This window comes from Hypanus sabinus, chromosome 16 (genome assembly GCF_030144855.1).
Source record: "Hypanus sabinus isolate sHypSab1 chromosome 16, sHypSab1.hap1, whole genome shotgun sequence".
NCBI classification, from domain to species: Eukaryota; Metazoa; Chordata; class Chondrichthyes; order Myliobatiformes; family Dasyatidae; genus Hypanus; species Hypanus sabinus.
In genome coordinates, this window is record NC_082721.1 from 8,503,399 (window position 1) to 8,528,811 (window position 25,413).

At 42.8% G+C, this 25,413-nt stretch overlaps 1 protein-coding gene across 2 annotated transcripts in view; it reads right to left on the minus strand.

Moving 5' to 3' along the window:
• LOC132405981 (PDZ domain-containing protein GIPC1-like) overlaps window positions 1-25,413 on the minus strand; it is a 98,099-nt gene that overhangs the window by 42,579 nt on the left and 30,107 nt on the right. For both annotated transcript variants that reach the window (XM_059991073.1, XM_059991072.1), the window contains exon 3: window positions 15,027-15,207. In XM_059991073.1, the coding sequence (XP_059847056.1) occupies window positions 15,027-15,207 (181 nt within the window). The remainder of the gene's footprint in view (window positions 1-15,026; window positions 15,208-25,413) is intronic.

Consider the following 25,413-nt stretch of genomic DNA (forward strand, 5'->3'; position numbering starts at 1 on the left):
ATCCACCTTCATCACCGTCGCCAGCAGCCCATTCCATGTACTCACCACTCTCTGAGTAAAAAACTTACCCCTGACATCTCCTCTGTACCTACTTCCAAGCACCTTAAAACGGTGCCCTCTCATGTTAGCCATTTCAGCCCTGGGGAAAAGCCTCTGGCTATCCACACGATCAATGCCTCTCACTATCTTATACACCTCTATCATGTCACCTCTCATCCTCCGTCACTCCAAGGAGAACCCAAAGAGGTACCGGCTGTTGGTTAATTGGTCTTCGTAAATTGGCCTGTGATTAGGCTAGGATTAAATTGGGGGATTGCTAGCCAGCGCAGCTCAAAGGGTCAGAAAAGCCTATTCCGTACTGTATCTCAATAAAAATAAATGATCCGTTGCTACATGCAAGGCACCCAGACTGATAGGTGCCTAGAATGGGAAGCAGGCACAATAGTGGCATTTGAAACACTTTTGAATGTGCAGGGAATCAGGAGGTAATAATCATGTACAGACAGAAAGGATTCATTTAATTTGACAATATGTTTTGCACAGGCATTCTGGGCTGATCAGCCTGTTCCCAAGCTGTTTTACCTTCCATGTCCAAAATGCAGATATAAATTTGGAAGATAAGTCACCCATGAGAGGCCAGGACTTAGGGTGGGCTCTTAAGGAGATGAGATAGCACTTAGAACTGGAAAGGAAACTTTCCCTAACTACACATCCCTGATGCTACTGGAAATCCAGAGTAGCACACAAAATGTTGGAGGATATCAGCAGATCAGGCACCATCTATGGAAAGGAGTAATCAATCGATGTTTCAGGCTGAGACCCTTCATCTGTTCTCAGTCTGAAATGTTGACTGATCATTCCCTTCCATTGATGTTGCCTGACCTACTGAGTTCCTCCAGCATTTTGTGTAAGATGCAAAAATTCAGCTGTGATCTGAGGCCCTCAGGGATAAAAAAATGTGCAGAGCTGAAGAACTTTCCATAGCTCTGTCTAAATATAGACATACAGTATAATGGAATGGATGAATCAACAGAACTTTGCGCAAATAAAACAGGATTTAATTGCTCATCTGAAATTTGTCTCAATACCGAAGGCTGCCAAGCAGCCATCAGCGTGGCAAACAATAGGCCACATTGATAAATTTCATTGCATAACACTTGGTACATGTAGAGAGTATTTTTAGATGGAATGGCAGAAGATAGAAAACCTGTGTCCAACAAGAGTCTCACACGAGGGATCAGAGCATTAGTTACAAAGCAATGAATATTAATGTGGTACTGTTGAATTCCTAATATATCATTGTAATTAGAACTCTACCAAATGATGATGAATAACAAATCAAAATTAAGGCACCACTATTTCTAAATATTCAGCTTATGTTACAGGCAGTATTGGGTCAAGTTATATGACATAATTAAATATCAAAGTTCAAAGTAAATTTATTTCTAAGTATGAGGGGTGATAGATATGTTCGTGGCCTAAGGTAGAAGGAGTTAATTTTAGAAAACCTAGCACATTTATTTTTCAACATAGTCCCCTCCTACATTTACACACTTCGTCCAGCATCGTGGAGCATACGGATCTTGAACCTCCAGAAAGTCTACAGATGGGTGATTGATAAGTTTGTGGCCTAAGGTAGAAGGAGATGAGTTATAGAGCTTTCGTTACAAGCACATGTAGATCAACTCTTTGAGTTGATCAACTCATCGCCTTCTACCTTAGGCCACTAACTTATCAATCACCCCAATGAGTCATTAACTGATGAGTTACTAACTTCAAACTTACTGCATAGTCACTCAAAGAGTTGAACTGCATGTGCATGTAAAGAGAGCTGTGTAACGCATCTCCTTCTACCCGAGGCCATGAACTTATCAATCACCCTGATGTGGACTGTCTGGAGATCCAAGATCCATTTGCTCCACGACTGCTGGACTAAGTGTGTAAATGTAGGAGGGGACTATGTTGAAAAATAAAATTTTCTGAAATTGACTCCTGCTTTAAGCCATGAACTTATCAATCACCCTTCATATGTTCAGTATATTCTACCCTCACGTTGAAGTTTTCTCCTTTATCGGTGTACTTTATATATGCATCAGTAATCAAAGACAGAGGCACCATACCAGCTTCTTTGACTTATTATCAGATTGCTTACTTTTCTTGGACTGCTTTTGGTAAGGTCGATTATAGAAAAATACTGCAGACGCTGTAAATCAGAGACAAAAACAGAAGAATTTGGGAGCAGTCAGGCAGTCTCTGTGGAAAGATGAACAGAGTTAATAAATGGGAAGACCCCGATGAAGAGTCTCAGCCTGAAACATCGACACTTTCATCCTCTCCACGGATGCTGCCTGGCCTGATGAGCTCTTCCAGCACTTTGTTTGTGTTAGTGCTTTAGGTTGAAGATGCCTTGTCAGAAATTGTTTCTCACATGATGTATTAACAGCTTCCCGTCGTGAATCCGGTTCCACTGATTTCGTGAAGGTTTGCCGTCACAATTAGATTCCCTGCCACTAATGACAATAATTACAGAAATGCTCTAACTTAAAGGCAGCTCAGATACTAGATATTCTGTGCCAAATGAGGAGTAAAGATACCGGATATTCCATGCCAAATGAGGAGTGAAGATATTGGATATTATGTGTGAAGATAAGCTCTGGAGCATTTTGATCATCTATAGGTATGAGGTGGATGATGGAGTGGAGGTAAGTCTCTACCAAAGGAGGTGTAAGGTGCTCTTTCCTCCGCTAGCCTGCAGGTCACCCTTGGGCAAGGTGTAACAGCACTTAGCCCCCCCCCAATCAGGGTCACATGAAGCCATGGAAACAGGTGGTGGATGGTTGTCTAAGCAGCTGGTGCATATCACAAGTCCTGGCTATGCAGCCTCTTACACCAAGAGTATTGATATTGGCTAGGATCGCCTGCCTTGTAAAAACGCTGCCCAGAAGACAGTGGCAAATCACTTCTGCAGAAAAATTTGCCAAGAACAATCATAGTCATGGGAAGGCTATAATCAGCCATGTCATACAACCAGGCACATAATGAATGAAGGAGTTAGTACACCAGGAAAAGATTCACCCACATCTTCCAGCTCCTTACACAGATTTCCACGTTGGAATGAGAGACTAACAAAGAAACGTGTAAGGATCTGGCGGATGTGAGTGTGATCTTAGAACATAGAACGTAACAGCCTAGTACAGTCCCTTCAGCCCACGATGTTGTGCCAAACTTCTAATCTGCTCTAAGATCAATCAAACCTGTCCCTCCTACATAGTCCTCCACTTTTCTATCATCCATGAGCCTAAGAATTTCTATAATGTCCCTAATGTATCTGCTATCTGCCTTAGCCACACCCACCTCCCCACCGACAGGGTATTCATCTCTCTGCGTAAAGAACTTACATCTGACATCCCCTTATACTTCCCTCCAATCACCTTGTACATGTCCCTTGATTAGCCATTTCTGCCCTGGGAAAGTTCTCTGGCTGTCCACGTGACTCATGCCTGTGTCTCTTATCACCTTATACATCTCTATCAATTCTCCTCTCACCTTCCTTCACTCCAGAGAGAAAACCCCAAATGCACTACCTTTTCTCATAAGGCATTATCCTGTTAAGTTTTATTCCCTGCATGCCACTCTCTGTACATAAGGACTTACCTCTGTCATACCCCATCCATTTTTATTTCACTGTATGTATTTAGAGATACAGTGCAGAACAAGCCCTTCTGGCCCAACTAAACACGCCACCCTGCAACCAAACTATTTGAACCTAATTTAATCCCTGGACAATATACAATGACCAATTACCCTACTAACCAGCACATCTTTGGATTGTGGGAGGAAAGAGGCATGTTCATGAGGAGAACGTACAAGCTCCTTACAGATGGTGTCAGAATTGAACTCCAAACTCCAAGCTGTGCTAGTGTTGCGCTAACCACCTTATTATTGAGGCATCCCATAGTTTCCTTCAATCACCCTCAAATTTCCTCCCAGGGGAAATTTAGGCATTTTATATCCCAATATTAGGCATTTCCTCCCAGGGGAAAAAAAAAGTCTCTGCTATCTTGTACATCTCTATCCCCCTGCACTCCAAAGAGAAAAGGCACGGTTCACTCAACCTACTCTCGTAAGGCACTGTCTCCAATCCAGGCAGCAACCTAAATGAGTACTTCCCATCACTAAGAAGGGGGAAGAGTTCAGGGAAGGAGAGAGAGAAATTCTAGGAAATAGTTACTAATGGAAAGGAGTATTAAATGTCTTAGGCTCAGGCATTTTCTCCATTCCTTCTCAGTCCTGATGAAAGTCTCAGCCAAAAAAGTTGGTTCTTTATTCTTCTCTGAAGATGCTGTCTGACCTGCCGAGTTCCTTTAGCATTTTTGTGTGTGTTGCTTTGGATTTCCTGCATCTGCAGACTTCCTCATATTAACTGTCTTAATAGGTTTCAGAAAGCTTGGTTAGGATTAAGAGTTGAGTACAAATATCCATGAGAAGTATGAAACATTCTAATTCATTGCACCCTCTGATTCTCCTATTTTGGGGTAATCATTTACTGTAACACAAGATGACTTTACATCAGTTGTTCTCTGCAGTGGAATTCTGTGTAGTCACTGTAAAAATACACCTGCTTTCTGAAGTAAGAACACACTGATCTGCTGGCAGTAACTGAGAAACCATTCAAGGAATAAAAATTAGAGCTGTTAGTAAGTGATGGGAAAGAAACCAACCTTAGAAGTGGTTCTGCTGCTGTAGCCCATGCACAGCCACCGCACAGGATCACAGTAACCTGCAGAGAGCTGTAAACCCAGTCAGCTCCATCATGGGCATCAGCCTCCATTGTACCCTGGACATCTTCAAAGAGCGATGCCTCAAAAAGGCGGCATCCATCTTTAAGGACCCCATCACCCAGGATAAGCCCTCTTCTCATTGCTGCCATCAGGAGGGAGGTACAAAGGCACACACTCAGTGATTCAGGAACAGCTTCTTCCCCTTTGCCATCCGATTCCTGAATGGACATTGAGCCCGTGAACACTACCTCACAAATTATTATTTCTGATTTTGCATTAATTTATCTATTTTATATATATACTTACTGTAATTCACTTTTTTTCCTGTTATTATTATACTACTGCAATGACAACAAATTTCACCACATCTGCCAGTAATTTTAAACCCAGTTCTGATTCTGATGTTCCGATGTAGATGTGAAAAAGATTTTAGCTGATCTTAAAAAAATGGTTTTGTAGATATTAACAAAGCAGGAATTTCCACATTAATCTCAACATTTCCTAAATAAATAAAAGTCTGTGGAGATTAATAAATAACAAATTATGTTTGTATCCTATTGCTACCAATCAAATCTCCATTTAAGGACTGCATTCACTTCAACTAACAATTCCAGTTATCTTAAAATCAAAAGTACAGCTACAAGACTTGTAAAGTCATCTTAAAATAACTTCAAACATAAAATTTTTATCAACTGGCAACAAAATGTTCTTCTTGCTCTATTTTTACCAGCCCTGGTTAAAAATGCAGATGTTGAAGCAATCGCTTTTGAAGGTTTTGGGGTAGGCTTTCAAATTTAATCAAATTGATGTAGTTTACTGCAGCTCTTAGGGTCACAATTAGACTGTTAACCAGCGGCTGAATGTTTTATTTAGTGACGTGTCTCTCTAAATCATAAAAACTATAAATTATAACAACTTTGTCAATGTAAAAAGGCTTGCATCAGTAATATGAGTCTAGAAATTAGCTCCAAAGGTTAAAATATCATGATAATCCATTACATCAGTCAGCAGTTTATTATCCAACAACAGTTTCTCCTGAAACTCTGCAAGTGGTTATGACTGACTGGTTGTCTCATGCCAGGTATTGGAAGCATGGAAGAGCCTACAAAAAAAAAAATGGAGGATACAGCCCAGTTCATCACAGGTAAAGCTCTCTCTGCCATTGAGTCTAACCACAAAGAGCACTGACACAGGAAAGTAGCCTCCATCATCAAGGATGCCCACCACGCAGGCAATGCTCTCTTCTCAATGCTACCATCAGGAAGGAGGTATAGGAGCCTTAGATCCCACACCACAAGGTTCAGGAACAGTAATTACCCTTCAACCATCAGACTCCTGAACTAACATGGATAACTGACCCGATCATTGAACACAACCTATGGATTATATTTTCAAGGACTCTACAACATGAGTACCTTATGAGAAAAGGTTGAGTGAACTTGGTCTTTTCTCCTTGGAGTGAGGGAGGATGAGAGGTGACTTGATAGAGGGGTATAAGATGATGAGGGGCATTGATCATGTGGATAGCCAGAGGCTTTTTCCCGTGGCTGAAATGGCTAACATGAGAGGGCATAGTTTCAAGGTGCTTGGAAGTAGGTACAGAGGGAATGTCAGGGGCAAGATTTCACACAAAGAGTGAGTGTGTGTGGAATGCACTGCCGACAGTGGTGGTGGAAGCGGGTATAGTAGGGTCTTTTAAGAGCTTCTTAGATAGGTACATGGAGCTTAGAAAAATAGAGGGCTATGAACTGGGGAAATTCTAGGCAGTCTCTAGAGTAGGTTACATGGTTGGCACAACATTGTGGGCCGAAGGGCCTGTAATGTTCTGTAGATTTCTATGTTCTATGTTCTAACACAGGTTCTCAGTATTTGTGTATGTATTTATACATTTGTATGTTTATTTGTTTCTTTCTTTTTCTATTTGCAGTTTGTCAGTCATTGTATGTTGTTTTTCATTGATTCTATTGTATTTCTTTGTTCTACAATGAATGCCTGTAAGAAAATGAATCTCAGTGTTTGATCACCAACAGGAGAAAATCTGCAGATGCTAGAAATCTAAAGCAACACACACTAAGTGCTGGAGGAACTCAGCAGGCCAGGCAGAGTCTGTGGAAAGGAGTACAGTCTGCTGAAGGGTCTTGCCTGAAACGTCCACTGTACTCTTTTCCATAGATGCTGCCTGGCCGGCTGAGTTCCTCCGGCATTTAGTGTGATGCATAGTATCTGGTCAGTCATATTTGTACTTTGATAACAAATTTACTTCGAAGTTTGAAAAAGATTGATAATTATGATCCTTGGAGAATTGAAACACTTAGCACTTGTTATTCTAACCGATGTGCTACTGAGACAACTGCACTGCTCCAATGAGTGCTACGAGGTCATTCGTCAGTCAACCCATAGCCGGAGAAATGATTAACCTCCCCCCCCCGGTTTGAGATAACTTATTTCTTTTATTCTTTCTTGCTTCTCTTCTAATATTTCTTTATCTGTGCAGTTGTAATGCCACTGTGACACTGTATTTCCTTTGGGATCAATAAAATATCTAACTATCTATTTAGCAAGTTACTGATGTTTGCATTACACAACACATTTTCAGTTTTGGAAAGGCAGAACAGCTTTTGAAAGCCGAATAGTTACTCTTGTTTGTGACAGGATTACTTCCCTCAGTGGCCACTTTATTAGGTACAGGAGTGGAAACGGTGTGATCTTCTGCTGCTGTAGTCCATTCACTTCAAGGTTCAACATGCTGTGCGTTCAGAGATGCTCTTCTGCACACCACTGTTGTAACGTGTGGTTATCTGAGCTACTGTCACCTTCCTATCAGCATGAACCAGAGTAGCCATTCTCCTCTAACCTCTCTCATTAACAAGGTGTTTTTGGCCACTCACTAGATTTTTAAAAATTTTTTCACACTATCCTCTATGACCTCTAGAGACCGGTGTACATGAAAATCCCAGGAGATCAGCAGTTTTAGAGATACTCAAGCTTCTCTGTCTGGTCCCAACAATCATTCCATGGTCAAAGTCACTTAACTCACATTTCTTCCTCGTTCAGATGGTTGGTCCGAACAACAACCGAACCCCTTGACCATGTCTGTGTGCTTTTATGCTGCCACCTGATTGGTGATTAGATATTTGCATTAAAGAGCAGGTATATGGGTGTACCTAATAAAGTGGCCACTGAGTTTTGATGGAATTATAATCATAGATCTTGAAGAATTGAAACAATTCGTATTTGTTATTCTAATCAACGTATCTTATTGATATTTGCATTATACTACAGGAACCAAAGTGCTCAGAAACTAAGCAACTACTTTTTGGAAATGCTTAACAGCTGTTAATAACCGAATAGTTACAGAATTAATTCCAGGATATATGGTCGGCTGGAGGATAAAGCACAAGAAGCAGATGCAAATCAATTAAAAACAAAGCAACAACACACACAAAATGCTGGTGGAACACAGTAGGCCAGGCACCTTCGTCCTGACGAAGGGTCTCGGCCCGAAACGTCGGCAGCGCTTCTCCCTATGGATGCTGCCTGGCCTGCTGTGTTCCACCAGCATTTTATGTGTGTGTTGTTTGAATTTCCAGCATCTGCAGATTTCCTCGTGTTTGTTCTAAAAACAAAGCAGATGGTCATATCTGAGGCAAGTTCAATTGCACGTCCAGCTGACCCAACGCCGTCTGTACAGACACTACACTGTTGTTTCAGTCAAGGAGATGGAGTAAAAGATCTAGGATTGTTAATGGCTTGGAAAGTAGGAACGTGCCTGCTACAACAGATGGTGCAGCCCACTTCAGAAGAACTTGGAAGCAAACCAATTCTCTCATAGTTTCCTCTATTTTTATCAATACAAGAGATTCTGCAGATGCTGGAAATCCAGCACAACCCACACACACAATGCTAGAAGAATTCCATAAGACGCAGAACCAGAATTAGGCCATTCAGCCCATCGAATCTGCTCTGCCTTCCCATCATGGTTGATCCCAGATCCCACTCAACCCCATACCCCTGTCTTCTTGCCATATCCCTTGATACCCAGACCAATCCCTCATAGACTTGGCCTCCCTTTCCACAGATTCACTGCTCTCCAGCTAAATTCAGCAGATCAAGCAGCATCTATTGAAAGGACTGAACAGTCAACTTTTTGGGCCGAGACCCTTCATCAAGTAAACCGTCAACGATTCAGGCTGAGACCCTCCAGCAGGTCCTCCGCCCGAAACGTCAACTGCTTATTTATCTCCGTAGATGCTACCTGACCTGCTGATTTTCTGCAGCACCTTGTGTGTGCTGCTCTGCTTTATGATCAAGGTTTGTCCTCACTGCTCTATACTGACGCTGGCAAATACGAATATAATTATTTTCATCAAGGTGGGACATTGAGCAGCTTAGAATAGGGGTCCCCAGCCTTTTCAGTGGCATGAACCCCTCCCATCAACGGAGGGGTCTGTCGACCCCAGTTTGGGAACCCTTGGTTTAGAACATGGAACAATACAGTGAAGTGTGGGACCGTCAGCCCATGATGGCATGCAAGCTAAATATACTCCATAATCTAATCCTTCCCTCCTACACTGCCTGTAACCCTCGGTTTGTCTTATATTCAGTGCCCAAGAGCCTCTTAAATGTCCCTCTTATACCAGCCTCTGCCACGAACCCCAGCAATGCATTCCAGGTACCCATTACCTTCTGTGTTGAAAAAAACCTTCCCCTGACATCTCCTCTAAACTTTCCTTTGCTCACCCTTAAATGATGTCCTCTAATATTGACTGTCACCTGGTTGAGTAAAAGGTGTTGACTGTCAGCTCTATTTATGCCTCTCATTTGCTCGTGCACCTCTATCAAGTTAGTTCTCATCCACTGGCACTCCGGAGAAGCCCTAGATCACTCAACCTGTTCTCATAAGACACGCTCTCTAATCCAGACAGCATCCTGGTAAATCTGCTCTCTGAAGCTTCTGCATTCTTCCTATAATGAGGCAACTAGAATTGAGTGTAATACTCCAAGTGAGGGCGGACCAGAGCTGCAACATTACCTTGAGGGCTTGAATTCAATCCCCTAACCGATGAAGCCCAACAGACCAGTCATCCCCTTAACCACCCGACCAACTTGCACAGCAACTTTCAGGGATCTATGGACGTAGACCCCGAGATCTCTCTGTTCCTCCACACTGCTAAGAATCCTGCCATTAACCCTGAACTCTGACTTTTCAAAGTGAATCACTTCCCACTTTTCCTTCTACCACTTCTCAGCCCAGCTCTGCGTCGTGTCAATGTCCATCTAACATGATTAACCTACTAAATACACTATATTATGGCTGCGACACATCGCACACTTCTTGTGAGTTGCATTCCGTTCACTCAACTTTAGTTTCTGCCTGTTATGTCATTGGTGTTTAGGGCAGCAATGAAGGTTCAGGGCTTCCTTCAGCATGTCAGTAGCTTCCTCTCGGTTTTCACTACTGTCAGTCTTCCAAATCCCGGGTGGTGACTCAGGAATACCGTCACACTCAGATGTAGAAGGATTCTTCACTGCTGTTTCCATAACAATTTTGTTTTACCAGTCAGGGTTGTTAGCTCTGAGCTGAACCCCCAAACCTGGAGGACCGGAGGACCACTCTTAGTCTGGCCTCTACCCTTTGACCTGTTTGGCAGGGGTGACCCTACCAAGAGCCAAAGCATAACGCCCTGACTCCAGCCAGCATAGCTCTCGAGGTCATTGAAGTATGCAAGCCTCTAAACCACAATAATGCCAGTTCAAAGTGCATGTGCAGTGGGAGGTGAACGTCAGCTCACAAGCGATACATTTTTATGACTCACAACAATCATCTGTTCAGACAAGGTACAGAGCAAACCTCATCCAGAACATTGTGTGTTATTATTATTGGAATAACCACTTCCTGAAATAACAATCTCAGATATAGACACCAGAAAACTCCAAGCAAAGCACACAAGATGCTGGGGGAGCACATCAGGCCCGCAGCATCAATGGAAAAGAGTAAACAGTCGACGGTTCAGGCTGAGACCCTTCATCAGGGCTGGAGAAAAAAGATGAGAAGTCGGTAAGAGGTGGAAGAAATACAAGCTGGTAGGTGAAACGGGGGGGGGGGCGGTGAACTAGAGAGCTGAGGTCAATTGGCGAAAGAGTTAAAGGGCTGGAGAAGGGGGAATCTGATAGGAGAGGACAGAAGACCATGGAAGAAAGGGAAGGGTGAGGAGTACAAGAGGGAGGAGTTGGGCAGGTATGGAGATAAAATGAGAGAAGGAAATAGGAATGGGGAATGGTGAAGGGGTGGGGGGCAATTATCAGAAGTTCAAGAAATCAATGTTCATGCCAGCAGGTTGGAGGCTACCCAGTTAGAATACAAGATATTGCTCCTCCAACCTGAGTGTGGCTTCATCGCGACAGTAGAGGAGGCCATAGACTGACAGGCCAGAATGGGAATGGGAAGTGGTATTAAAATGGGTAACCACCGGGACAGCCTGCTTGTTCTGCCAGACAAAGCATAAATGCACAGAAAAGCAATCTGCCAATCAACATCAGGTCTCACCAGGAGCGTCAGATACAGCAGAGTGATCCAAGCAGAAAGTGGGGGGCGGGTGGGAGGGAGGGAAAGATGTGCACGGTGGTGGGATCCCATTGGAGATGGCAGAGGTTATACAGAATTATGTGCTGGACACGGAGGCTAGTGGGGAGGTTGGAGAGGACAAGAGGAACCTTATCACTGGCAGGTTGTTGGGATGAGGGCAGACATGAGCAGAATGAAAAGAATGTGGGTGAGGGCAGTGTTTCTGGTGGAGGAAGGGAAGTTCCTTTCTTTGGAGAAGGAAGACACCTCCTTAATTCTGATATGAAAAGCCTCATCCTGAGAGCAGATGCGGTGGAGATGGAGGAATTGAGAGATTTTTGCAAGTAACAGGGTGGGAAGGGATATAGTCCAGGTAACTGTGAGAAATCAGTTGGTTTATAAAAGATATCAGTAGATAAGTTGCCTCCAGAGATAGAGATGGAGAGATTGAGAAAGGGAAGGGAGGTGTCGGAAATAGACCAGGTTAATTGGAGGGAAGGGTAGAAGTTGGAGGCAAAGTGGACGAAGCACCAATGCAGTAGCATAGGGAAAGTTGGAGAACGATACCAGTGTAGGCTTGGAACACAGACTGGTCCAAGCAGCTGACAAAAAGGCAGGCATAGCTGGGACCCACGCAAGTGCCCATGGCTACACCTTTTGTTTGAAAGAAGTGGGTGGAGCAGAAGAAGAAATTATTGAGAGCGAGGACAAGCTCCCCCAGTCGGAGGAGAGTGGTGGTGGCGGGGAACTGGTTGGGTCTGGTGCCCAGAAAGAAATGGAGAACTTTGAGGCCTTCCTGATGGGGGGGGGGGGGGCGCGGTGGAGGTGTATAGGGACTGGACATCCATAGTGAGAAAAGACAATTGGGGCCAGGGAACTTGAAATCATTGTAAAGATCAAGAACTCGTGAAGTGTCATAGATGTACTGTAGGTAGGAAGGGACTGAACTGGGGATTGGGGGGATAAAGCTGAGTCAAGGTCTGCAGATATGAGTTCAGTGGGGCAGGAACAAGCAGAAACAATGGGTCTACCTGGACAGGCGGGCTTGTCAATTTTGGGTAGGAGGTAGAAGCGGGAGGTGCGGGGAGAGGGAATTCTGAGGATGGACAATCCCCAGAGTTAATAAGGTTGGTGATGGCGTGGGAGACAATGGTCCGCCAGACAATTACAGCACTCCTCTTATCTGCTAGTTTGATGGTAAGGTTAGGATTGGTGTGAAGAGAGTAGAGAGCAGTGCGATCAGATCCCAAATATACAGTAACATGTAAAGGTCTTAGGCACATATCAATAACTAGGGTGCCTAAGACTTTTGCACAGAACTGTACTTGTCAACATGGAATGGAGAACAAGTTTGTAAATCTGATGGGAGCAAAGGATTTTGGGAATGATGAAGGTGGAGCATCACACAATGGGTGTGGGACAGGTGGCAGGGAAGGTGTGCCAGGAGCAAGGAAGGAGGCAGTGGAGTGGGTGCAGATACCCCTCTCCCCCAGCCTTGAGACACCAGGCAAGGTTGTTTGATTCCAAACAACTGGTTTGTTGATTATTACAGAATGTCTCTCTGGTGCTACCTGCTCCTTCCCCTCTCCCTTCTCCTTTTCCCCAACCGTGATTCCCCTCTCCCTGCCCCCTTCCCACTCTCAGTCCACAATAGAGACCCATACAGAATCACTTTTATCATCACTCACAAAGGTCATGAAATTTTTTTTGGAAGTAGTAGAAGTACAGTACAATACATAAAATAACTACAGTACTCTGCAAAAGTCTTAGGCACTCTAGAGATATATACAAGTCTAAACCTGTTACACAGTGCTGTAACTTACCCACATCTTTGTTAGCCTAGCCATAGTTTCCACACTTGTAACATCAGCAGTGAGGAAAATTACCCATTCATCCCTTGTTATTAATTGACTGCTGTGAGCGTGTGATCACTTGCATCAAGAACAGGAAGATAGGAAGTGGATTACACCATTCGGCCCCTCAATTCTGTCCCACTATTCAATATCATCATGGCTGGTCTATGCTGGCCTCAATTTGTCTTCTGTGTCAGTTTCCTTATAACCATCATCTTACAAAATTCTATTGATGGAATTGTGCGGCATGAGTAGGATCATAAAACCATAAGACAGAGCGTAGGAGCCGAATTAGGCCATTCAGCCCTTCGAGTGTGCTCTGCTGTTCCATCATAGCAGAGGATACTCATCTATGCAGTTACAAAGAAGGCACAGCAGTGGTTATACTTCATTAGGAGTTTGAGATTTGGTACGTCAGCAAAGACACTCGCAAATTTCTACAGATTTTCTGTAGAGAGCATTCCAACCGGCTATATCATCGTCTGGTACGGTGGGAGGGTGGGGGGGGGGGCGGGGTAGAAACGCACAGGATGGAAAAAGCTGCAGGAAGTTGCAAACCCAGTCATCTCCATCATGGGCACCAGCCTCCAGGACATCTTCAAGGACCGATGCCTTAAGAAGGTGGCATTCGTCATTTAGGGTCCCCATCACCCAAAAGGTGCCCTCTTCTCATTGCGACCATCAGAAAGGAAGTACAGAGGCCTGAAGATACACACTCAGGAACAGTTTCTTTTCCTCCGCCATCAGAATGGACATTGAAACCATGAACACTGCCTCACAACCTTTTTTGCACTAGTTATTTAATATATATATTATATATACCTGCTGTAAATCACAGTTTTTATTATATATTGCAATGTACTGCTGCTGCATAACCACAAATTTCACGAGAAACGCCAATGATATTAAACCTGATCTGCTTCTGATTCGGAACTTTCCCCTCCCAACCCATTCTTCTACCTTTTGCCCATAACCTTTGATGTCCTCACTAATCACGAACCTATCAATGTCCACATTAAGCACTATCAATGGCTTGGCATCCACAGTCAACCATGGCAATGAATTCCATAGATTCACCACCCTCTAGCTGAAGAAATCCTTCTCACCTCTGTTCAGAAGGAATGTCCTTCTGTTCTGAGGCTGTGCCCTCTGGTGCTAGACTCCTCCACTATTGGACGCATGTCCACTCTACCTAGGCCTTTCAATATTTGGTAGGTTTCAATAAGAAATCCTTCTCCCTTCTTAAATAACGGTGTGATGTTTGCAATTTTCCAGTCCTCCACAACAAATGAGGTTCCACCCCCCAACCCCCTCCCCATTCTTCTGAACTCTAGCAAGCACAAGTCCAGAGTTATCAATTGGTCCTCACACCTTAACCCTTTCATTCCTGGGATCATTCTTGTAAACCTCCCCTGGATTCTCTCCAATGCCATCATGTCCTTTCTTGGATCTCAAAACTGCTCACAATGCTCACAACAAGAGAAATTCTGCAGGTGTTGAAAATCCAAAGCAACACACACAAAATGCTGAAGGAACTCCACAGGGAAGAGGGAACAGTTGACATTACAGGCCGAGACCCTTCACCAGGACCTGAAACGCCAACTGTACTCTTTCCCACGTTGCTGCCTGACCTGCTGAGTTCCTCCAGCATTTTGTGTGTCACAATGCTCCAGCTGTGAACAGATGCAACATTATTCATAAAGGAAATGTTTGAAAAGTTACAAGATGGATCGTTGTAGAGAATTAGATCAAAAACTATAAACTTTGCAAGCTATATGTTGTTCCAGCAGTGTGAGTGAGGAATATTTACAGAGTTGCACTGCTCACCAAATGCCTTCCTTGGTTCCACCAATGCAAGTACGAACGGTTGTCCTTTAGGCAAATCTTTCAACATCTTGGCAACTTCATAATGTCGACAGCCGACTATCGTTCGATTGTTTATGCCTTCTATGTGATCTCCCACGCAGACTGTCTTGATTCTGTCGATAGTGCTACCTTCTTTAATCCTCTGTGAAGTCACAAATTACTATTTAGTACAAATATAGTCAGTATCAAGAAAATTGTTATATTATAATGGCTTTCAAAGTATAAAATAAAAATGTCAGTTTGAATGCCAATGCTCTGGTAACATAAGTTATTGGAGAAGGATCTAGAAAATCTGGCTACTACTATGGAAATATATTCTTCAGAGGGTTTTGTCATTGAGTTTTACAGCACAGAATCACTTCTGTTAGCCCACTGGTCTATGCACTCAAGTTCATCCTGTTTGTCATAACCTTCTAAACCTTAGCAATCAAGATACCTGAGGTGAATCGGAACCTGTGGGTGACGTGGTGGCACAGTGGTTAGCACAATGCTTTACAGTACAGGTGACTCGGGTTCAAATCCTGTCACTGCCTGTAAGGGCTTTGTGCGTTCTCCCCGTCATCGGCGGGGTTTCCTCCGGGTGCTCTGGTTTCCTCCCACAGTACAAAGCTGGTAGATTAATTAGTCATTGTACATCGTCCTATGATTAAGCTAGAATGAAATTGGGGAAATGCTGGGCGGTACGGCTCAAAGAGCCAGAAGGCCCTGCACTGTATCACAATAAACAAACAAACAAATTAATTAATTAATTGATTGATTGATTAATTAATGAGAGTCTCTGGAATTCACTGCCCCAAAGCCTATGTATTCTACACCAATGGGGAATTAACGAGAGGAAAATTAATATAGGTGGGCATGGTAACAGTTCTCACCAGTATCTGTAAGGAGCTTGTAAATTCTCCATGTGGGTTTCCCCAGGTGCTACAGTTTTCTCCCACAGTCCAACAACATACTGGCTACTAATGATTAGAAAATTGAGGATATGCTAGGTTGGCCCCAGAAGTGATAGGGCATATTCTGCAGATATGCAACACAGCAAATATTAATTTCAACAGCAACCAGTCTTCAGATCTGAATATGGATTGTAGATTGAGTTTAAAATGAGGGTCAGAACAATGGTCTTCCTGGAGCTGCATTTTAGAGTAAATTGCAGACCAAGAATCAGCCAATCGACCTGATATTTTTGAATATGCATGAATGCAATCAACGCCCCATTGCACGAATAAGACTCAGAGACCATAGTGATTAACACTCATTTTCGATGTACCGTACTGATGGGAAGATCTGGGCATCTGAAAATTTACATGCAACTCAAAAGGGGGCATTGGAACTATAGAAATCGCCCTGTCACTTTTAGTTTTTAACATTAAAAATCATGCCATAATGTCGGGTTGGGGAGTCTCTCTCTTTCGAGTGACTCCAATAGCCGTCAGCTTATGTGCATCCCAAATAAAGACTTTTTTAATCTACCAGCTGCACCTCTTCGACGACTTCATTCAGAGTCACAGCGTAACTTGCGAGCTGCCCCCAGCACATCTCAGATTCTGCTGGTCATGAGCGCATACGATGCATTTCACTGTACGTCTCAACGCACATATGACAAATTAGGCTAATCTTTTTAGAGTTGTACTGTACAGCAGAGAAACAGGCCCTTTGGCCCATTCATGTCAACAATAGTCCTATTTGCTGGTGTATGGTTTAGCCCAAAACTTTGAAATCCATGTAGCTGTGGTGTATCTCTGAAATAGTCTGCCCAAAGGATGTGCAGGTCAAACCAATGGACACTTAAATAGAAGTAGATAAATAATTGGAAGATCATGGAATTGAGGGCCATAGGAACTGGTATAGAAGAGGTGATAAGGCCCAGGAAGGGGCAGCACTGTAGTGTAGTGGTTAGCACAATGCTTAACAGTACCAACGACTCAGGTTCAATGATGCTCCAGTTTCCTCCCATAGTCCAAAGTAGTACCAGATTGGTGGGTTAATTGCTCATTGTAAATTGTCCTGTCATTAGGTTAGGGTTAAACCACAGGCTGCTGGGCGGTATGGCTCGAAGGGGCAAAGGGCCTGCTCTGCGCAGTATCTCAATAAAAAGCATAAAACAATAAAGGACAATTCATTCATGATCATCTTGAATGGCGAGACAAGCTTGAGAGACTGCGTGGCCCATCTCAGCCCCTGTTTTCTTACGTTCTAACTCATTCTAGATTCACACAACATGGAAACAAGTGACATGGGGAGCTTTACCAAACTGCTAAGGGAATTAAGATCCTATGACCATAAGATACAAGAGCAGAATTAGGCCATTTGGCCCATCCAATCTGCTCTGCCATTTCATTGTGACTGGTCCTCTTGCTAAAGAAATTCTTCCTCATCTCCATTCTAAAAAAATGCCTCTAAATTCAGAGGCTGTGTCCTCTGGTCTTAGACTCTCCCACGTGGGAAACATCCTCTCCACATTCACTCTATCAGACATTTCACCATTTGATAGGTTTCAATAAGGTCACCCATCATTCTTCTGAATTCTATTGAATACAGGCCCAGAGCCATCAAACACTCTTCATATGACAAGCCATTCAATCCTGGAATCATTTTCATAAACCTCTTTGAACCCTCTCCAGGTTCAGCACATCCTTTCTAAGAAAAGGTTCTCTCTGATTCTATCCTTTTCCATGATAATGCTAAAGGCCAGGGAACGGTGATCACTGTCCCCCAGATGCTCACCCACTGACAGATCTGTGACCCGACCCTGTTCGTTACCTAATACTAGATCTAGTGTGGCATTCCCCCAGTTGGCCTGTCAACATACTGTGACAGGAATCCATCCTGGACATACTTAACAAACTCTGCCCCATCTGAACCATTGGAACTAATCAGGTGCCAATCAATATTAGGGAAGTTAAAGTCACCCATGACAACCCTGTTATTTTTGCATCTTCCCAAAATCTGCCTCTCAATCTGCTCCTCGGTATCTCTGCTGCTACCAGGGGTCCTATAGAATACCCCCAGTAGAGTAACAGCTCCCTTCCTGTTCCTGACTTCCACCCAAACTGACTCAAAAGAGGATCCTGCTACATTACCCACCCTTTCAGTAGCTGTAATAGTATCCCTGACCAGTAATGCCAACCCTCCTCCCCTTTTCCCCCGTCTATCCCTTTTAAAGCACTGAAATCCAGGAATATTGAGAATCCATTCCTGCCCTGGTGCCAGCCAAGTCTCCATAATGGCCACTACATCATAATTCCATGTATGTATCCAAGCTCTCAGTTCATCACCTTTGTTCCTGATGCTTCTTGCATTGAAGTACACACACTTTAGCCCTTTTACCTTACTACCTTTACACCCTTTATTCTGCTTTTCTTTCCTCAAAGCCTCTCTACATGTTAGATCTGGCTTTACTCCATGCAAATTAGTTTAAACCCTCCCAAACTGTGCTAGGAAACCTACCTGCGAGGATATTGCTCCCCCTTGGGTTCAGGTGCAACCCATCCAATCTGTACAGGTCCCACCTTCCCCAGAAGAGATCCCAATGATACAAAAATCTAAAATCTTGCCCCCTGCACCAACTCCTCAGCCACACATTCAACTGCCATCTCCTCCAATTCTTACCATCACTATCACGTAGCACTGGCAGCAATCCTGAGAACGCCACCCTTGAGGTCCTGTTCTTCAGCCTTCTGCCTAGTTCCCAAAACTCACACTTCAGGACCTCATCTCTCTTTCTGCCTATGTCATTGGTCCCAACATGTATCACGACTTCTGGTTGCTTTCCCTCTTGTACCAGGATGTCATGCACCAGAGACATCCTGGACCCTGGCACCAGGGAGGCAACAAACCATGCGGGTGTCCTTCTCACGTCCACAAAATCTCCTGTCTGCTCCCCTGATATAGAGTCCCCAATGACAACAGCTCTCCTCTTCTCCGTCCCATCCTTCTGCACCACAGGGTCAGACTCAGTGCCAGAGGCCCTGCCACCATGGCTCACACCTGGTCGGTCATCCTCACCAACAGTATCCAGGCCACAACGACCTGTTTCCGGCAGCCTAGGTGTGACTACCTCCCTGTAGCTCTCATCTATGACTGCCTCATTCTCCTTTATGAGTCAAAGGTCATCCAGCTGCTGCTCCAGATTCCTCATACGGTCTTCCAGATCGCTCAGCCGCATGCAGTTCTGGCAGATGTGACTCTGTGGGAGAGGGGAGTTCCCCCAAGACTGCCACGTCTCACAAGAGAGGCACATCATTATCTCAGGAGGCATTGTAAAGCCTGACTGGGAGCAAGCTCATCCTCCACCTCTTCTCATCAAAGCCTCAAAGCTTCACTGGCCCATTTACTCATTGGCCATTCCAGTTGAGCTACCCCTCTATTTTTTTGTTTGAGCTTGTCAAACTGCTTGGTCACCTGTCCTCGATTGCCCAATCAGCTGCTTTCTGCTGAGCCTGAGCTATTCAAATCTTGATTCATTTCCATGAATGAATGAACACCTATTAATTTCCATAGATGCTGCCTGGCCTGCTGAGTTCCTTCAGCATTTTGTGTGTGTGTGTGTTACTTTGGATTTCCAGCAGCTACAGAATCTCCTGTGTTTAACATCAGTAATGTTGGTGGGGCATTGGATACTGGATCGACACCAAGACGCATTTAGTATGCTAAAACCAACACGTTTTACTCAGCCTGGCCAGTTTGTGACAGCAGAACCCCATCAGGTTGCCTTACAATAATTCCCCTAAATGGCCTTGCAAGCTGTTCAGCGCTGTTACATTGCACAGCTCTCCAAAGAAGTGAAACCACAAAATCAATCAACAATTGAAAGAAGATGCTTTGTTTGATTTTCACTGGCAATTATCCTAAAATGGCTTTTCTTGCTCTAATTATCCTGAATGCAGTGAATTCTGTTTAGATGTGAAATTCTGAGCTCGAGTCTGTGACAGACACAATGGAAATATACTTGACCATTTCCATGTCTAGTAAAGCACTTTTTTCAAGAGATCTTGAAGAAAATTAATTACCTAACCAGGTGACATATATATTTATCTTAATATATTTCTTAGAAAACTCTGATGCCAGCGATAGTGCTGCAGAACAGAAAGAGGTCCATTCCCTCCTCTAGTCCATACTGAATCATTATTCTGTCACAAAGCAGTCAAAATCCATATTCACGGATCTTATGTTTATTTTAATGCATTAATTTAAGAGCTTTAGTCACAAACACACCCCAATTACATTGGGAGAGTCAAAGACCAGAGGACGTAGCCTTAAGTAGAGAGGCGTCCTTTTTTAACAGAAATGAGGAGCAATGTCTTTAGCCAGAGACTGCTGAACCTGTGGAATTTCTTGCCACAGGTGGCGATGGATGCCAAGTTATTGGGTATATTTAAGGTGAAGGTTGATCGATTCTTGATTAGTCAGGGCATGAAGGGATACGGGTGAAGGCAGGAGATCGGGTCCGAGGAGGAAAATGGATCAGCCACGATGAAATGGCAGAGCAGACTCGATGGGCCAAATGGCCTAATTCTTCTCCTTTATCTTATGGTCTTATCACCATTTTCCCAATTCTGTGAATCTGCAAGCCAGATTCAGGGATTGTGGATAACTCCACTCAGCACAGCACAGTCAGATTCCAAACCTATAGACACACTTTTAAGGACTCTACAATTCATGTTCTTAATATTATTTATTACATTTATTTATAATATTATTTTGTTATTCTTTTTGTATGTGGGCAGTTTGTTATCCTTTGCAATTTGGCTGTTTGTCTATTTCTATGTATAGTTTTTCATTGATTCCATTGTGTTTCTTTGTACCTATTGTGAATGCCCGCAGGTAAATCAATCTTGGGGTAGTATATGGCCACTTTATTCGGAACCTCCTGTACATAATAAAGTGGCCATTGAGTGCATGTTCATGGTCTTCTGCTGTAGTAGCCGATGCACTTCAAGATTCGACATGTTGTGCATTCAAAGATGGTCTTCTGCACACCACTATTATAACACATAGTTATCTGAGTTACTGTCACCTTCCTGTCAGGATTAACCAGCTTGGTCATTCTTCTCTGACCTCTCTCATTAACAAGTTGCTTTTGCCCACAGAACAGCCGCCCACTGGATGTTATTTTGTTTTTCACACAATTCTCTGTAAGCTCTAGAGAAGTGCTTCTCAACCAGGGTTGAGATGTCATGAGAGGTTCCGCAAGAGATCACGACTAAAAAAAAACAAACATTGTTTTTTGAAATATGCACCAAGTGTGATGCCAGCGTGATAGGGGAGGCCATTGATAATTGGTGAGCGATGTGTTGCACAAGGGGAGATCAATGAGGCTGATGAGGGGTGTAAAGTGCATTTTCTGACTTGGGCTCTGACATCAGCCTCTCCCTCCTGACTTAACCCCACCAACTTCCCCTTACACACCACCGACTGACTCATGGGAGCAAACAAGCTCTACCAGCCTAGTAGAAAATTGGAAGGAAATTTTCATTCTAAAGATGGTCCAATGTGGCAACTTTTCAAGAGGAGGTGTGAGATAGACGAGGAGGATTCTGTGCTTAGGTCTACAGACAATTCTGATAAAGTTAATGATGAAGAATTACAATCTTCTGAGTCATTTCACAGCACCAGTGCAATAACAGACACAAAAAAAGCCTATCTTTACAATGAAAGCTGCTTATCAATGGGTTTTACTTGAACTGGTAATCCAAGTTGTCCTATTCCATTGTGCCTAGTCTGTGGCAAACAACTTACAGATATAACAATGGCTCCAGCAAAACTGAAAAGGCACTTAACTACAAATCACAGTCATATGACACGTAAAAGTGCTGATTATTTTAAATAGCTAATTTAATATCAAAACAACTGGAGTACAGCTTTTGTTAACAAAGTCACGGTCAGTCAAAAAAATCAGGAAGGAAGTTATTTAGTAGCAGAACTTATTACCCAGAAAAGGAAAAGTCACACAGTTAGTGAGAAGCAAATAATGCCAGCATGTAAAATTATAGTGGGTAAAATGCTAGGACAAGAGGCAGTATGAGAAATCGAAAAGGTTTCACTCTCATGGAGTACAGTAAGTTGATGTAATGATGACATGTCACATGATGGTGAAGGTTTTGTGTGATGAACTGAACTGATAAAACTGAAAGACAACAGCTTCTTGATCCAGGTTGATGAGTCTTCAGATTTCACCAATAAACGTCATGTTGTAGCATTTGTAAGATTTGTAAATGATGGTGAAATCCAGGAAAGTTTTTTCTTTTGCTAAGAGCTGCCCACCACAAGCACAAGCCAAGATAAATTTAGTGTTTTGTTTTCCATATCTGGAAGCTAAAAGTCTGTCTTGGAGGAACTGTACACATGGTGCCCCATCAATGGTTGGCTCCATAAGAGGTTTTATTCACAGAGAGGTGCTGATGTCATAAACTCTTGGAGATTAAATGAGAAAAGTTCTGGATGATGCCACAAAGATTGTTAACTTTATTAAACAAAGACCAGTTCACTCAACAATGTTTAAAAACCTGTGTGAAAACCTGAACAAAGAGCACACCAATCTCCAGCTACGTACAGAGATCCAGTGGCTTAGCAGAGGAAGAGTTCTCCACAGAGTGCTTGCACTGAAAGGTGAATTGCAGGGGTACTTTCAAGAAAATAGTGGGCCAGATTCCACTGAGTGCTTTGAAGATGAAGAAACTGGACTACTTAACAGACATGTTTCATCATATCAACCAGTTGAACGAGGCTCTGCAACGCCATGGAGAAAATGTTTTTATTTCAAGTGACAAGATTCTTGGATTTAACAGGAAACTGAACCTTTGGGAAAATAATGTTGCAAAAGGAAAACTTGAAATCTTGAATCACTGCTGCTTGGGCTTGAGAGTTAGGAAGGATATCAGAAAGTCTCGAGTCTTATTGAAAACCACCAAGACGAACTGCAAATCAAAATTGAACAGTATTTTTCCTCATTTTCAACACAAGTGTATGACTGGGTGAGGGACCCTTTCTCTGGATCTTCTGCTCAGCCTGAGAACTTGACTTTGAGAGGAGAGGAAGAACTTTGTGAGCTGCAGTCAAGATGAGATTTATTGACCTGCCCCTGGACAAGTTCTGGATTTCTGTAAAAGCAGTGTATCTTGCCATTCACAGGAAAGCAATGAACATTTTGCTGCGGTTTCTGACTTCTTACATGTGTGAGAAAGATTTTTATTATTTAACAAGCATCAAGAGCAACTACAGAAATCATCTCATTTTGACTGAAGGTAAAATCTGTTTGGTGTTTATCTCAAGTTTGGCCCAGAATTGAGTACTAGTGCAGCAAAAAACAGGCACAGGTTTCACATGCTATGCCTATATTTGAGCTGATCATGTTACTTAGTAAGAAAATATTTTGTCAAAGTCTTATATAAAATTGTGGCTTAGGCTATATTTTTATTCATATTGCTTTGGCTTATGGCTTTTAGTAACTTTACAATTCAACAACGTCAATAAATTTTCATGTTGAAAATAGCATTAACTAAAATCGGTTTACAACCTTTATTTAAATTAAATCTACTGAGCCTACTTTTAGAAAAATTAAATCCCTTTTTGGCTTAAGCCAGTTATTCAACAGAAATTTATCATGTTTGCCTTACGAGTTTTTAAAATTTATGAAAGGGAAAGAAAGTTTAATTTCAAGAAAGGTAAGCTAAGCTTAACTACCTGTTTTTCTTTTCAAGAAAGGTTGGCTAAGAACTCATTCTCTATTCAAAAGAGCATTGGTAATTATTTTTGGATTATTATATCTTTAACTTACTGATCATGCTAACGTACTGTGAACTGTAAATATAATAATTCTTATGCAGGGATTCTCAGAGACCTAAAAATTATTTCCAGGGTTCTTCTGGGGCAATAAGGTTGAGAAAGGCTGCTCTAGAGGGTATTGGCCGTGAAAATCCCAGGAGATCAGCAGTTTCTCAGATACTCAAACCACCCCATCTGGCACCAACAATCATTCCACAGTCAAAGTCACTTAGATCACATTTTTTCTTCATTCTGATGTTTGATCTGAACAACAACTGAACCTCTTGACCATGTCTGCATGCCTTTATGACTGAGTTGCTGCCACATGATTGGTTAATTAGATATTTGTATTAACATCCAGGGGTACAGGTATGACTAATAAAGTGCCAACTGAGTGTCTGTGGGCTAAAATCCATAAAATAATGAGTTAAAATAGACAGAAAATTTAGTTTTCCTATTTAATGGACAGTGATTAACAGTTGAGTTTCATCACTAATCCAGCACACACTGTTCACTGCAGAATTTAAGGCGTTATTAACAATTTTCTCTCCAATCAATCCAATGTTTATTCAAAGGAGAATCGTGCTAAAAGTTACTAACTAGTAAGCATGACACATCTGCCCCTATCTTCTGAAAATTATATTAAAAAACAATCATGTTTTTACTGCTGCTCCTTATCCTTGGTATTGTAACAATGCATTTTAGGAGTTAAAATTTCTGAGACTCAGTAATACCAAAATGCTTCTACTCTGAGCTTATTCCAAGCAAAATCCATTTGTTTGTTCTGCTGTTGAGAATAAGGGAAACAGGAAAGCCTGAACTCTTGTTTACGGATCACAAGCTCTTCGATAATCGCAAAGTGGGCTTGGAAATGAAGCCATAGGACATGGGAGCAGAATTAGGCCCTTCAGCCCATTGAGTCTGCACTGCCATTCCATCATAACTGATTTATCATCCCTCTTAACCCCATTCTCCTGCCTTATCCCTGTAACCTTGGATGCCCTTAATAATCAAAAATCCACCCCTCCCGCTCTAAATATATCCAATAACTTGGCCTTCGCAGCTATCTGTGACAGTGAATTCTACAAATTCACTACCCTCTGGCTGGAGCAAATCCTCATCATCTCTGCTCCGAGGAATCGTCCTTGTATTCTGAGGCTGTGCCCTCTGGCCCTGGACACCCCACGCCCATCAGAAACATCCTCTCAACGTCCACTCTATCAACGCCTTTCAATATTTGGTAGATTTTAGTGAGATCTAACATCTTGCCAACTGCTGAAGTCAGGCTAACTGACCCATAATTTCCTTCCTTTTTCCTCCCTTCCTTCTTAAAGAGTGATGTGATATGTCCAATTTTCCAGTCTTCCAATGAGATCCCCCATCATTCCTCTACACTCCAGCGAGTACGGGCCCAGAGACGTGAAACACTCCTCATACATTAACACTTTAATTCCTGGGATCAATCTCATAAACCTCTTCTGACCCCCTCCAAAGCCGGCACATCCTTTTTCAGATAGGGGCCCAAAACTGCTCAAAATATTCCAAGTACATTCTGACCAATGCCTTATGAAGCCTCAACATTATA